General features: G+C 37.2%; 1 protein-coding gene across 3 annotated transcripts in view; it reads left to right on the top strand.

The window, feature by feature from the left end:
- Positions 1 to 14,572, top strand: part of GSK3B (glycogen synthase kinase 3 beta) — a 170,497-nt gene extending 155,925 nt beyond the window's left edge. For 2 of the 3 annotated variants that reach the window (XM_037525488.2, XM_037525489.2), the window contains 2 exons: positions 511 to 609; positions 14,291 to 14,572. In XM_037525488.2, coding sequence (XP_037381385.1) covers positions 511 to 609; positions 14,291 to 14,358 — 167 coding nt within the window. In that variant the 3' untranslated portion in view covers positions 14,359 to 14,572. Of the gene's footprint in view, positions 1 to 510; positions 610 to 5,380; positions 5,431 to 14,290 lie in introns of all 3 variants that reach the window. The other variant, XM_054700537.1, reaches the window with a different exon arrangement.
- The last annotated feature ends 1,637 nt before the right edge of the window (positions 14,573 to 16,209 follow it).

Consider the following 16,209-nt stretch of genomic DNA (forward strand, 5'->3'; position numbering starts at 1 on the left):
AATCCTGTTTCCTCTCCTGTTTGAGTAGATCTTATCAGCCATTGACCCAAACATTTGGGTAGGTTGGTCTGTGCATGTGATCGTGTATTCATACACACACAGACTACAATATTTTTCTATGATACCATCAATCTCAATTTCTGTAGTCAAATACTGTCAGACTAGTATGGGGAAACCTAATATATTTAAGTTAATGAAAGGTGGAAATTGATTAATATGCTTACTTTCAAACTTCTGGCCAATATTTTTCTCCAAGATGTCTTCCACTCTCAAACATACCCTAATTTTATCAGATAGTGCTTTTGTTATGTATCAGAACGTTTCTGCTGGCTTTCTCTGTAAATTGATTACTAAGCTCATTGATTTTCAGATGTGTATTCATTGTATTCTTTTTTTTTCTGTTAAGCCAGTGTCTTAATGCAGTATCTTCTGTTATTGTTAACATAAAATAGTGTTACATACCCCCCCCACAAATGTAGACTCTAATATGTATCTTAACTATTTCTCTAGAACTGTCAAGTAATCCACCTCTAGCTACCATCCTTATTCCTCCTCATGCGAGGATTCAAGCAGCTGCTTCAACCCCTACAAATGCCACAGCAGCCTCAGGTAAGAAAAGTCTCTTCTATAAAAACACATTGTCTTGTTTTAAGTCATGATTTACCTTCATCTTATTTCATCTGATGAATGTGAACATTGTATACTTTCCAAGTATCAAAAACAGCACAACCAAATAAATAAATGTGAATAAAATGTTGCTTTACTTCCAAAAAGCATAAAAGACCTCATAGTTTTAAGATGTAAATGCCTTATTATAATGTTACATTGTGTTACCTTAGTTATTATTTTAAAAGTCATACTTTCCATATAATTTCTTGATCAATATTTGTCAAATGAGGTAGCAGAAAGTAGTGTATATAAATGTAATGTTATTGACTATAACTCACTTTAGTTCCAGTACCCCGAAATGTAAATTATACTAGTATACTAGAGAGGCAAATTTTTGAGAAACATAAAATACAGATTGGTGTAATTTAATCATTTGAAAGATCTGAAACTGGAAAGCACATACATTGAAGATTTAGATCTGAATGTAACTAAAACTTCTCTAGCCATAAAAAAATTTAAAAGTGTGTACAGAATCCCAGATTAATGCTCAGGTGTACTGCTGACTCCATAGCCAGCTAATAGTGGGGCCTAAATCAGTGAGTATTACTGTCATTACTGATGTTCTGAAAATATTCAACCCTTGAGTGAATTGAAGGTCTTCCAAAGAATGACTGGTTGCTGTATACAATGAATTTATAAATATAATAGGTAGCACAGTCGGGTTCCAAATTTGGTGCCCTTTTATTCCCTTTACAAAAAACAGATGTTAAAACCCGACTTTATTTTCATTAAATCATCTATTAAACTCATTGAACTGAGTTAAATCAGACCTATTTTTGCTTAAGGGCATTTATGTTGCAGGAGATAAAACCTTTCATTACTAGTTCCTATCATTCACCAGTAAGGTCAAAATCCATCTCTTTTTGTCTGACATAGAGTTCTTTGTTCCTGTCTAGTTTTTTATTTTTTAGAACATTGCTAATAAAGATTAAAAACATGTTCTTGTTCATGTCCATCCTTTGTTCCAGAAAGTATGGAAGGAAAGGTATATTTTATAGTTCTGGTTCCATCAGCACATGCTATCTTAAGAAATTTGGACTTTGTTAGTGTCTTACTAAGTTTCTCACTGCAAAATGAGCAGCATTGCTCCTCTAGAGTAATATTATAAAAATAAAATATGTACTGAAATGTGTTTTAAAACTTTTAATGTAATAAATTTCTTTTAAAACTATGACTTATTAAACAAAGAATTGTTGAGATGAGCTATTAAGAAATGTAATAAATAACTGGGGTTTGATTACAGTGGTTATTCAAAACATGAAATAGACCTAAACCCTGAACTAATGCATTTATTTGTTGAACCAATTTCCATAAATATTATTAGAATTGCTTGAGACTGAATAAAAAGATGAATTATTGATTGGTAAATTTTGGGTAATTTTAAATAAGGATTTGGCAATTTGCATTATAATCTTTAGTAAGGCATTAAAATACATATGCTCTCTATTATCTTTCTTAGCTTAACCTTTCCTTATCCACAAAACAGGAAGAATAAATGCCAACAGCATACAGTTGTAAACAGTAAGATATAAAGTATAGAAAGTGCTTAGTTAGCATTTTGCCTCGTTGCCTGGTAGGCCTTCAGTGAAAGGAAACTGCTATAATATTTTTACTATTGTTATTGCCAAGTGAGGACAGATCCAGACATATTAAAAGCCAGTCATGTGGAAGGCAGGGTTGACATTCATCCATTTATGAAAAAATAAACTAGGACTTTCCTCACCTGGATAAATGGATACCCATCTTTCCAGTGAGGGAATGTCTGTAGACACAGCTTGAGCTTTTTTCATAAAACATTTCTGGGTCTGCTTCAGGATGCAAAGAATAAAGTATTAATCTACAAAGCTCCAGACCCTAAAGATCTGATTCTGAAAATTTTCAGATTTAAAATTTTCAAAATCAGAATATTTCATTCCTCATGCTGTGGCTAAAGCCATAGCACCACAATGTAATATCCCAGCATGGCCTTGGATGAATTGATTGTAATATGTACCTCTAAATTACTAAATAATTAACTTACTAAATAATTAATGTACCTCTAAATTACTAAATATAAGTTAAATTAATGGAGACTATGTATAAAAACAGTTTAGAACTGGGACCATTTTTGGGTCTCCGATGGTGGCCTAGGGAGCTATCAGCGCTGTCACTGCTATAGCCTGAGTTCAATCCCTGGCCAGGGAGCTAACCTCACATATGACACAGCAGACCTCTCCTGTCTCCCCTATTGCTCCCCTTAGCAGTGTATTTCAGTAAATCCTAAATCTGCCTGTTCTGTTCCCCACTCTGTTTCTGGTGAGTCCTCACCCCCTACACTTCTGGCCTATACCACAGTTCTTCTATGCAAAAAAACAAACAAAAAAAACCCCAAAAAACTGGGACCACTTTTAGTTAGGACAAAACCATGCAACAAGAAGCAGAATACCTATTTTCATAGTCTGAGAATGTGTGTCTGGTCATCTAAAAATGATTTGACTCACTCAGGTACAAATTCAGAAGAGAAGCATAACACTGAAATTATCATCTGACCTGTTAAAATACCATTTCTACTGATGCTCAGCACCATTATGAGGTTCTTTCAAACATTTTTGTGTTCTGAATAAGCTCATCGAACCCAGAGGCACCTAGATGACTGCCTTTGAAGCTTTTTATGTTGTTTATAGCTGACTTAAAGAAGAGTGGAGTTTTCCAGCATTTATGTTCTCTGGAAGCAAAGCTAAATCAGTAGATGGGATAAAAGCAGAAGAATGAGGCAGATTAATGAATATGCCATTAATCATAGTCAGTCTTCTACCTTTGGATTTTAGTCAGTTTATCTTGGCTTTCAGATACTAGAGCTTCTTAAATTTTAAATGCATTGTGAACAGACATCTTAGATTTATTACCTATATTGTTGCTACTGGAAAAGCAAAGAAAATAGGTTTTTCTTACCCAGACTATAACCTAAAGGCCATATTGAGATTACTCTAGAAATAATGTCGTTAACTATTATTCTATAGCCTTTTTAAAGAACTTTGATCAGGACAAATACACTTTACTCACCTTCCTTGAAAATGGTAAAGATAGTGCATCTATCAAGTTTGATAGTATTAATACCAAGGACTAATAACTTTGCAAATGTTTTAAATATTCTTCTGTTATTTTTGAGGTTCAGGTAGTGACTGCAGCTGACTATTAATAAAGACTTGTTAAAAAGTATTAGGATGTATAACGAGGGTTTTTTCCCTCAAAAACTTTTACTTTTTTAAAAAGAAAAAACAAAAGAAACACCTTCCACCATCCATTATACCCCCTTAACCCTTACTCCCATTCACACCCCCCACCCTCAATTCAGTAATCATATCCAGTAATTTGTTTTTATTTTGTTTTTCACATTGTTTCCTTATATTTTACATATAAGTGAAACCCATCCAATACTTATCTTTCTCACATACTTTTAAAGTCGTTTTTAGAATACCTCATTATCTGGGAATTAGGTGATCATTGCTAACTGATGTGAGAAACTCTTGAAAATTACATGTGTTACTGTCAGTCCATAAAATGTAAGAGTGTATATGTGTGTATTCTGATCTTTCTCCACATCCACCATTCCACTTGGGAGTCCATTCACCTACGCTATCTAAAGTAACAAGCCTTAAGAGATAGTTTAACTAATCAAATATGGACCACTTAGGAGATCATTTGGTCTAATATCAGATGAGTTCAGTATGACATGGTGGGAATTTGATCTAGTAATTTTCTCTCATGTTTTTTGTATATCAGTCTTCTGGGTACAGTTTTTTTCATTGCAGTAGTTCTATTAAAATAAATTTTTAAACTACTAATTTCAGTTCACCTCTCGTTATCTACTGAGAACTGGTCATCTCATATGTAAATATATTAAGTAGCTAGAAGCTCATCACTGCAAATGTCAGTCTGTTAGAAAGTTTTTCCCCTTTTTGCCCTGAAATTTATCCCCTATGTTCCTTCTACTCAGTGATGCTACTCTGGGGTTATACAGACCCAATCTAATCCTTATACACCCAATCCTTCAAATTTTTTTTTTTTCCAATCCTTCAAATTTTAGTGGTGGCTAATGTGCCCTCCATAAATTCTAATCCAAGATACATTCAAAAGTGTTAGGTGTTAGGTTTTCTATGCAATTTTATATCTAGACATCTATCTGTACAATAGATTATATAGATACATATATTTATATATTGCACATTTCATAAAACAAATTTTTTGCCTCTATCATAGAAACTAAAAATATGTCATATTGGACAAACATACCTAGAGAGTTTTGCTGATACTGAAATTACCGATAATGTAAATTAAGTGGGATTAGGCGAGGTTTACTTAAGTTATTATTCTGGTCATCTCTAAGTGATTGGTTATTCCTTTTGTTTGCTTAGCTACAGACCAACCTTAAATACTCAGTTATATAATAATGTTATTTTAAAAAAACTCTGTAAGATACTTTGGTGTTGTCCAGAAAACTTATAGGTATTTTTCCATCAAAAAGGGGTATCAAAAATGCAAATTAAAAATTTTTTAAGGCAGGGAAATATATGGTGCCTACATATTTGTGAACTGAATTTCTGTAATCCATTTTAGAATTTGTTTATTGAACTATAGATTCTGGGTTTAAAAACATTTAAAATGTGTAGCTTGCCCTCACCTTCCTTGGGCTGCATTTTGTTTATTAGGATTTTTGTTATATCCTTTCCAGGTTGAAAACCCTTCTAACAGAAAAGGGAATCATGATAGGAGTTGGACAAGGTCTGTCTTCTCTGTCTTTTTACCTGCTCAGGGGGCTTAACTGTTTTTTGATCTTGCTTTGAAAACCTTTTGCTGATACCATATTTAAGCCAAACCTGGCCTGTTAACAGATTTACATTGTTATTTTCTATTCTTCCACAGATGTGTGCCCTTAAAGTTACGTATTTTTTTTTAAATTATGAGCTTGTCAGAGAAAACCCTTTTAATTGGTTTCTATGATCTTCTCCATTTACTTCTTCATTGAATTATTTGCAATTGCTTGATCAGAATTTTTTTTATAATTTTCTACTTCTTGTCAGTATTAGCCCCCTTTGAAGACTAGCCACAAAATTATACCTGTTTAGTCTCTGACTTTTTGAAATACATTTTGCTAAGGTCATGGTTCAGATTTAGCCAGGGCAGTGATTCCTTTTCCTTACTAATAAAGTGTTTTTATCCCAGAAATCCTGTCACCTTCTATATCACTAGCCAGTTTTTTTAGTTGGGCAGAATTAAGCCTAGAATAATTTCTACCATTTTTTAATTGTTTCCATTAATTTTGGGAGATGAAATGTTAAATTAGTATATCTAATGCTTTTGTAAAATGATAGTTACCATTCCTTCATCCCTCCTCAAGTACTGTTATCCCATATTCCTATGCCACTTTCATAGTGTGCATTGGGATAGCTGTATCCATGTTCTGTCTAGAGTAGAATCTGCAGTGTATGCAGATTTTGTCCTTTTTGTTTTCTCTTTTTCTTAATCCAAATGTGTGTTCATAAAAGTATGGTTTTTTTAGTTTTTTATAAAGCTTTTTAAAATGCAGTTTTTCTTTATTAAAAGCACAATATATAGTTATTCTAGAAAGTAAAAATTTCTCATATCACTTCCAAAGATAATCATATGTAACATATTTTAGACTATATGTGAATAGACAGGGAAGCATGCTCTTTTAAAAAGTTTCATGTTATTTGGGGAGTAGGAGTATGTGACCATAGTTACTATTCATACTACTCATATAGTACTATTAGTACTCTAAGACTACCATAATTTATTTAACTAATTCCTTATTTTCGGGCATTTGGGTTGTGTCCCAGTTTTTAGATGTCGAATTGCCAAGTCCAAAGATAGGAAGAATTTTTCGTTTTTTGATATATGTTGTCAGATTACCTTCCAGAAAGCTTATCCCAGTTTGTTTTGTCCATTGGTAGGGCACATATTTTTCTGTTTCTCAACTACCTTGACTCTAGTTAGTCCAGAGTGGGCCAGAGGGAAGCACAGTGAGCGGGCTCACACATGACAGTTCTATGAATTACCAGGGAATGTGGGTATCTTACTGAGGTAAAGTGCTCTACCCGTTACCTCCTCTTGGTTCTGTGTTTGAATTAACAGACTTCTGCCCGTATACACCAGTTTGACAAAGTCACTGACACCAGTGAGCAGAAGCAGCTCACTCTGACAATCTACTGCTTACTAGTTTCAGGTTCACTTGAGTATATAGATATTAAGTTGAAGTAATTATATAGTCAGGATATATTCAGGATTCAAGATATCACTTAAATGAATAAACACCTACCTAAAGCGCAATGAACTAGGTCATTATTTTCACCAGAATAAGTGTCACTTCTGAGAAATTGTTTCCTTTTATGCAAAAGATGTTTTTGCCTATTAAGTAGAAATTTGTACTTGGGATTCCCCCTCTGAATGAATGTGGAATCTTCTCGATTACACTTATGATGTTCTGTCAGATGGTCTTCTGTGTGTCCTCAAGTATTATTCTCAATGACTGACCTGCAGCCACTTGCTTTTACTTTATATTCCTGTTATTAGTCTTTATTCCCCCATTAGGTGTTTTAACTTAAAGGAAAGAAGACATTGTGTCCCAAGTGCCCATTGCCCAGTTCCCACCCTGAGTAATAACAACCGCTCTTCACATAGAGGGCACCTACCACTGAGCTGGCAGCGCCCGACACCTCTCTGCCCCTGCCAGTCTTGGTAACGAGCTCTCCGGGTTTGCTGCTGGAATGTTTGGCTTGCTGGGGTCTGACTCTCAGTTCTACTTTTGCAGTAAAGTGACTTACAGCTATCTTGATGTATTACACCACGCCTTTTCCTCAGAATAAATGAAAAATGGGGTGATGATGCTCTGCTAAGGGGGACGCCTCTTCTTCCTCATTAAAATTGTCAAAATCAGGCCTCCTTGGTGACGCAGGTGGTTGAGCGCCACACTGTGAAGCTGTCCGCAGCCTCTGCAGCACGGGTTCAATTCCCGCCGGCCGCAGAGCAACTCACATGGCGTAGCAGACCTCTCCTATCTCACCTGCTGCTCCCCTCAGCAGTGTATTTCAGTCAGTCTGTCTGTTCTGCTCCCCACTCTGGTGAATCCTCTCACCCTCCCATGCCTCTGGCCTGTACCCCAGCTCTTGTATAAATGAAAAATAAATCTTTAAAAAAAAATTTGTCAGAATCATAGGCATTATAAAATGAAAATCAAGTCTTCCTTATAGGAGATAGTTTGATTTTATTAACGCAGATTTTTATTTCCATTTAAATATAAATATACTTTTAATTCTCTGTGAGTCATGATCTTGTTTGTTCATGTGTCCGTAAATACTAACATCTGAAACATAGTTTTGTAGTAGCTTGGAACAGCTTTAATGGGAACATCACGAACATTATGACTTAGTATAGATGGTATAAATAACATACCCCAGGCTGCCAATTTTTTGTTTTATAAAGGAGTGGACCTGCCATGAGACATTTCTAACTTTTATAAAAAAGAGTATAATTGGTGAACCAGAATACATTAAATGAACTCAGGAGAGCATAAGTAAGGAAATAGAGGTTCTCATATACTTTTAAAATACATATAAAACATAAAGCAAAAAAGTATTGGCTATATCTGAAGCACGCTCTTTTACTAACATGCCAGTAATAAATATTCTTAAAAAGTAATGATTTTGTATCTTTTGAGAACTTGAAATTTGTTTAGAGTTAATAAGGAATAAATTTTAATTTTCATATTGGCTTCAATTAAATTTAAGTAACTATATAACTAGTAGCCACCATATTAGAGTGTGGATGGAACATTCTATCATTGCTGCTGGGCCAGACAATGAACACTTGTGTCAACTAGAAGAAGGCTTTAGGGCCTCCCTGGTGGCAAAATGGGTTAAGACACAACCTATGAAGCTGTCTGCAGCCACTGCAGCACGAGTTCAATCCCCAGCCAGGGAGCCACCCACATGGTGCAGCAGACCTCTCCTGACTCGCCTGCTGCTCCCCTTGGCAGTGTATTTTAGTCAGTCTGCCTGTTCTGTTCCCCACTCTGTCTCTGGTGAATTCTCTCACACCCCACACCTCTGGCCTGTGCCCCAGTTCTGGTATGCATAAATAAATAAATCTTTGGGGGGAAAAAAAAAGAAGGCGGCTTTAGACCCACAGTTCTGGAATGCAGCTTCATGATGGCAGCTGTTTTGGAGCTCCACCGCCTCTGTTTATTCTCTGTCCTTTCTTCGCATCCTGTTTCCTTATTTTCTACTCTCTTTAAATGCTTTATAACAACTTATAAATGTGGAACCTTCTATTAAGTTCCTTACCCTCACCATTTGCACATTTGATCATATTTGGAGGAAGAGTGAGAGGATTGGTGATGTATTACATGTAGTTGAGAAGGGAAGATGAAGAATAAGGGTGAGAACTGTAGGTTTATAACCTGAGCTAGTGATGCGGCTGATTCCTCAGTATTGAGACATCTGGCCATCTAATTCATGACTTGATTATCTTGTGGCTTTTACAGACCTCTAAGAATCTGGGAAAGTAACTGTGGTACTCTCTAGAAAAAAAATTGTATGTCAGGTTTGGGGATTTTGCACATAAAAATTTATGTGCAACATTTATGTGCTAGGACAAAATCACAGCCTCAGAAACTGTGGGGAACCCAAAAACTTAGACCATCATCCTTGGCTTCACTTGGGATTGCCCAACTTGTCATTTTTACCTCTGAAGTCACACAGACTAACGTTGGTTTCAATAAATATATATATACATACTCTCTTTTGCCACATCCAATACAAAAGCCGTAGACCACAAACTCTTCTTAGAATTAGGGAAAACACAATTGCTAATCTGATGTAGTTTTCCTCATCTTGTATAGTTTATTAGGAGCATGCCTAATAATTGTAGAGGGACTTGGCTAGTGGCACTCCCATTGGCCTTGTGAGCATAAACCCTAGGTTGCATTTAAGTTCTTTGATATAGGGTCTCCCCTGGTGGCACAGGCTGTTGAGCACAGCACTGTGAAGCTGTCCGCAGCGTCTGCAGCGCTGGTTCGATCCCTGCCGACTGACGAGGGTCCCACATGGTGCAGCGGACCTCTCCTGTCTCGCCTGCTGCTCCCCTCAGCAGTGTATTTCATCAGTCTGCCTGTTCTGTACCCCGGTTCTTATATAAATAAATAAATCTTTAAAAAAGTTCTTTGATATTTATGTATATATTAGTTGCCTATTGCCTACATGTCAAGAGATTCCAAAACTTAACAGCTTAAAATGATAGTAAACATTTATTATCTCACATATTGAATAGTTTCTGTAGATGAGGTCAGGATGTCTTTTGAGGTTATAGTGAAAATGTCAGCCAGGGCTGAAGCATCTGAAGGCTTGCCTGGAGCTATAGTATCTACTTCCAGAATGGCTCGTTCATGTGATGAGTAAATCCATGCTGGCTGTATGTAGGAGGTCTCAGCCCCTTGTGATGTGGTCCTTTCGATAGGGCTTCTTGAAAGTCTCTCCTGGCAGCTGATGCCCTCTAGACCAAGTAATCCAAGGAGGAGGACAAGGTAGAAGCTACAGTTTCTACTATGGCATATCCTTGGCCATCACCCACCATAATTTCTGTAGTATCCTAGTTGTTACACGGGTCAGTCTCATCACCAGGGGAAAGGACTGTATAGGACATGGACATTTAGAGGCGTAGCTCAGTGAGGCCATCTTGAAAGATAAATCATACCACAATGTATATATACAGTCTTACACTTTCTTCCCTAAAGCTGATTATTCTCTCCATTGTCCCTCAGGTCCATCCATGGTTGGTTGGTTGGTTGGTTGATTGGGTGTTGATCTGTGGCAAGAAAGGTAGTAAGTAGGCATTGGTTTCTAGGGGGCTTTGAAGTTAGTGAATTATCAGCTTTATAGTTTCTTCCAGAAACACTTGTATCTCTGTATACTCCATACAGATTGTTTGAAAATTAGAAAATAAAGTAACTTATTTTAACCATTCTTGTAAATTTACTGATCTATTTTAATTTAATAACCCTTTTAGATAATAAAAATACATTTTTAGCTATCGAAGTAGATTGTATAGGACGTGAATGCAAGTCCCCTTAAGCTTTTTTTCTCCCTTTGCTAGGAAATCTTTTTTGCTGTCCTCTCATGCCCATAGAAATCTTTATTCTCTTCTTTGTTCTGTTTGTGCCCAACTCTCCCAATAGACCTTGGGCACATTACTGATTAATCTCTTTGTGCCTCCATTTTCCCATTTGCAAATGGGGATAATCCCCCGTTTCTTGGGGATTGAACATTTTTATTATATATGGCCGATACTTAGAGTAAATCATGTAAAATAAATTTACACAGCTGGGAGTGGAAACAAAATAAACATGTACCAAAAAGAATTTAAGAAATCTGAGGCAAACAGCAGGGGAGGGAAAGAGAGAGGGGTCAAAACAGGGAAAGGGAAGAGCACGAGGGACTGTGGTGATGGTTCACGGGTACAGTGGTGGTAGGAGAATTGTGGGGACTACACCTGAAGGGAGAGATAAAATACTATCCAAAAATTAACAAAGGTGTAAGAAAATAAATTTTTTAAAAAGAATTTAAGAAATAGTGTTTTGTTCAGTTAGTAAGGCAATTAGTCTGTTGCGGTTACTGTCGAGTTTACAGAACTTCACATTTGGTGTGCTTTTCTCCTCCCTGTATTCTTTGCCTCTGAAAAACAGAAAACTCTTATTCTCACCAAGACATGAATGATTTGATTTTAAGTGGAGTTTATTGCTCTACTTAGAAGTTTTTTATTTTGTTTTATTGAATAAGTACATATAGGCTAAGGTAAAAATGTATCAGGCTTTTCTGCCCTCCCGCCATTAGGATTGATGATAGAACCCTGTGGTTCTGAATGCATGCCTGATGGCGGGCACCTGGAGTAGGTTGTGGGCAGATGTAAGTGGGTACACCTGGGCTGAGAGACTGGGCTTACAAGGGCGGTGTCACGGAGATGCCAACAGAGAGCGGAACAGCAGAAGCAGAAGAAAGAGAACAAGGCCACGAGAGAACTCCAGAGAGCCCAGAGAGAGTGAAGAGTGCCAGCCTCCTGGCCCCCGGCACCCTTGCCTTCCGTGTACCTGATAAATCCCAAATAAAGCCTGCAAAGGCCACCGAAAGCTCTAGGACTCCTCCTTTACCCCATCTGCTCTATCAGAGAATGTGCTCCATCCCTTCCTGCCATTACAGTGCAGTACTGTGACTTTAGGTATCAAGGATATTTATAATCAAAATAGCTTAAGATTTTACTTATCAAGTGACTTGGAAGTATTTCTAAGAAGAAAAAATATTAGATCATTAAATTATAAACCCGAGGAGCATAAGTTTCTTTTCAAACTTTATTATTCAGAAGGTCAGTTTATTTCTGGTCATATGCCTACTTCAAAGGGTTGTGCTATTGTGATATTACAGGCAGCCTTTGAATTCATCCAAGGAAAGGGAAGCTAGTTTTGGGACTGTCCTAAACTCACAGCTAATAAGCAGTAAAAGGACATCTGCAGACTAGCATTTTACCAAAGAGCAAATTGTCATAAACAGACAGGCAGCCATGAAGATGAACTGTGTTGGGCGTTGGCTGGTGTAACATATAGCTGCCATGGTCAGACCTGCAAACAGTGCAGGTATGTGTGCTGATGCGATGGACAAGCAAGAACTTCCCAATGATTGGTGAAATCTCTTAAGTCCTGGGGAAGACCAGAATGCAGTGATTTTGCCTGTCGTCTTCACATGCCTAGAAGTGAGAGAGAATTGCTCTTTGATAATGACCGTGCATAGATTCTGAGTGTCATCCAAAGCCCGGGAAATGCTACAGTAAGCATGGATCTCTGAGGAACAGTGTAATCCTGAAGAGCTCCTTCTGTGCTTTCTCAGAACTGTCTTTTCTAAAGCAACCTGTGTCTAAATTACGGAAATGAATGTTTCTTCCTAAGAAAGGCTTACAAACTTGGGGTCCACCTAGGAACTATGTTAGGTTATTAATGATGCATGGAACTTGGATGATTATTGAGAATAAAACTCCCACTAACCAGAACTTATCCAGAAGTCATGAATAAGGCAGTAAACATAGTTAATTACTGATTATTGGAAAAGGCTGTTTATCTTCCTTTGGAGAATAGATTCAGTGTATCATATGCCTTCTCCTGCCAGTTGTCCATGTGCTCTGCCAACAAGTGACTATTACTCATCATAGGCAATGCAAATTAATACATGGACCCTGATGCCATATTGTCTGCACTTACTACATGAAAACAGGCTTAGAACAGCTACCGGTGTTTTGAAGGAAATTAAACATAATTATTCAAATTAAGACACATATAAATTATTTTTTCTACCAGAGGCCAAGCTGATGATAAGTAGATTGTTTTGAAGGCAGGATGATCAAAAAATTTAGAAACGAAGTATAGTTTTTGTAGAGTGGTTATAGAATGAAAAATTGAACATGTAATCCATAAATACTTTCTGTGTATCCTTGGGGGTCTTTGTTTCTCACTCTAATTTAAAAATTAAAAGATGCTGCGGGCCAAATGTTGTGTTGAGCAGTGACATTGTTTTATCTACTTATAATAGGATATAGGAGTGCTTGTCTCTAGAGAAATAGAACTTCTGGGTCTGTTTTTTTGATGTCACCTGCCCTAATGGCCAAGGGTAATGTGGCTTCCTGGTGATGATTCTTGGAAGTTGCTCATCCCAATCAAGCTACCTCTCTTCTTTACCAGAGTTTAGCATGCAGTGTTTCAAAGAAAAATTATCCTGCAGTTTATTTCCAGTCATGTGTGAGGACAAGGAGGCAACTAGTCAGCCATACAAACAGCAGTCTGTTAACTACCAGAGATGAAGAGCCAATCTGAATACAATTAAATGTCTGCTTAAATATTAATAGATGTTATAAAATAATAATGGCCCTCAAAAATTGGGAAAGAAGTTAAAGTTAGTTGTAAAGTTATACATATTTTCAAATGACTAGAAAAGTCAGTTCAGTACCAAGATGTGACTGCAAAATGCTTTATTGAATTAAATAAGTGAATTGGTACTACAGCAGCTATTTTTTTGCCAGTTGTTTTCCATTTCTGTGAATAATAGACTGTACTTAAAAGCCATCAGCTGAGTATTATTTGCACATAGTGTTTCTGCCTGTTAAAACTGATGACCCATATACTTCCAATTCTGTACCCACTCACCCACTTAAGCAGACGGCATATTAGAACAGGGTTCAAAATTTTTAACAAGTTTTCCCAGCTGTACACTCTTCATTTATTTTCAAGTAGACTAAACTCCAACTGAGTACTCATGTACAACTGAGTGTTCACGAAAAGTCTTTGGCTCCCTGCCTCTGTAACTTGAATTCAAAGATACTGTCTTCCCCGCACCAAGAACAAGCCAAGGCACTGACTTAGCTATAAGCAGAATTAAATTCAGATCTCATAGTATTGGCAATATTTCAGAAAACACCTCAAATACATCCTGGAAGCCCGCACAGTTCACAGTCTGCAGTCGAGGCAGTGTGCTTTTCTCTTTGCAGTATTATAGCGTTGCTCATGCTCTCTCTTGGGACCTTTGATTTACAGATGCTAATGCCGGAGACCGTGGACAGACCAATAATGCCGCTTCTGCATCAGCTTCCAACTCCACCTGAACAGTCCCAAGCAGCCAGCTGCACAGGAAAAACCACCAGTTACTTGAGTGTCACTCAGCAACACTGGTCACGTTTGGAAAGAAAATTAAAAAAGAGACAAAGAAACCTATTCATTTTAGTGTTCAATTTTTTTATTATTGTTGTTGTTCTTATTTAACCTTGTAAAATATCTATAAATACAAACCAATTTCATTGTATTCTCACTTTGAGGGAGATCCAGAGGGTGGGGTGGGGTTCTGGGGGTGGGGGGCGGGAAGCGGAGCACTAGAACACACAATCTCTCTCCCACGACAATCCTTTTTTATCAGAAATCTGCTGTTGTATACTTTAGAAACAGGACTCCTGCCTCATGCCCCTTCTACAAAAGGAGAAAACTTTGTTCTGTGCTGAAGTTTTTTTGAACTTTGTTTTCTTTTACAGTCAAGTGTAAGACTTCAGTATAGTGCACAGCTTGAAATTGGTCGGGAGCTTTGAAGGTGTAACTCTTGTAAATGGGGACTTAAATTGTCACTTGTAAAATTAATCCATATCCTCGGGTATTTGAAGACTTGCCTTTGGCATGTTGGTGGCAGGTGTGGCAGACAAAAAAGGAAATGTAAACCCAGGGTGGTCCATAAATTTTGAAACTATAAGGGGAAGATTGTTAATTGATTGAAGGTTTTGTATTGTTCTTAAAGAGTGCTGGTGGTGAAGAAACTTCTGTAGGCGGCTATCAGAAGAGGAGCCTGCATGCTCTGCAGGTGGATCTTTGCCTGACCAAAGGTTCTCTGTTAGTGCAGTTTTAAACTAGTGACCTAGGAGAAAACTGAAAAGGGCGATGAGCTGGCCACTCTGGCTGCAGAGATCAAAAGCTGATGAGCCTGGAGGAAGGGGACAGGCCAGGAGCAGATCTCACCACTGTGAATGAATTTGTCCAGATTTTTTCTAAAAGTACTTCCCTTGGAAAGATACACTTGAGAGGACATTATAGTTAAATAAATAATGTGAACTGTAACAGTCTACTGGTTTATTTTTCATATTTTTAATTGCAAATTGAGCTTGCAGAAATTGCCACATTCTGCACATAGTTCTAATTTTAAATCCAAATCTAGAATCTATTTAATTTTAGCTTTTCTTAATAACCTCATGCTTTTTAAATTTTATTTATTGATGCATGTCAGATAGACCATTACGAATATTTTAGATGGTAGGAATATTAAAAACTACACATCAAAATTATATAAACAGTCACTTGTACCTGCTGACATTGTAGGAAAGCTGATTATATAAATGTATGTATATATGTTATATATACATAGACTCAATACTGCCTTTGTGTGTGTGTGTGTCCACAGTATCAAAATTGGCTGGTTGAAGCATGAGAAGAAGAATGTCGTGTCCTCCCCTTTCGTCCTGCCCCTCTTCCCTGAGTAGTTTTAATTTCTGTTTTCTTTGTGTATCAGTGAATGGTGTCAGAATCAGTCTTTGTGTTTGACGAAAAAGCAATATTCCTTGGAAAGCAAGGAGGATTGAAGGATTATGTTTGCAGTGAGGAAAGAGATTTTCACAACTAGTTTGTTTTATACTTTTAAGGTTGACATCTATGTGGGCCTTATATACTCTAAAATGAACCTTAGTCACCTTGGTGCTTATGGGCCATTACTTGACCTATGAATTTTTAAGGCACAAATCAGTTGTATTTTACATGTAAAGATCACTCGTGATGGCCGCCTTTCCCTCCTACCCGCTCCCTCCTCACAGACCTTCCGAAGTTAGTTGAAGTTAGCTGAAAACCATCGGGCTGCAGAGAAAAGCCCTTGATTGTGTGTGACTTCCCTTCACCCTCCTCATTGCCAACTATGGTCTCCTTAG

Source organism: Talpa occidentalis, unplaced genomic scaffold (assembly GCF_014898055.3).
Source record: "Talpa occidentalis isolate TD23 unplaced genomic scaffold, MPIMG_talOcc4v2.1 talOcc4.4, whole genome shotgun sequence".
Taxonomy (NCBI): Eukaryota; Metazoa; Chordata; class Mammalia; order Eulipotyphla; family Talpidae; genus Talpa; species Talpa occidentalis.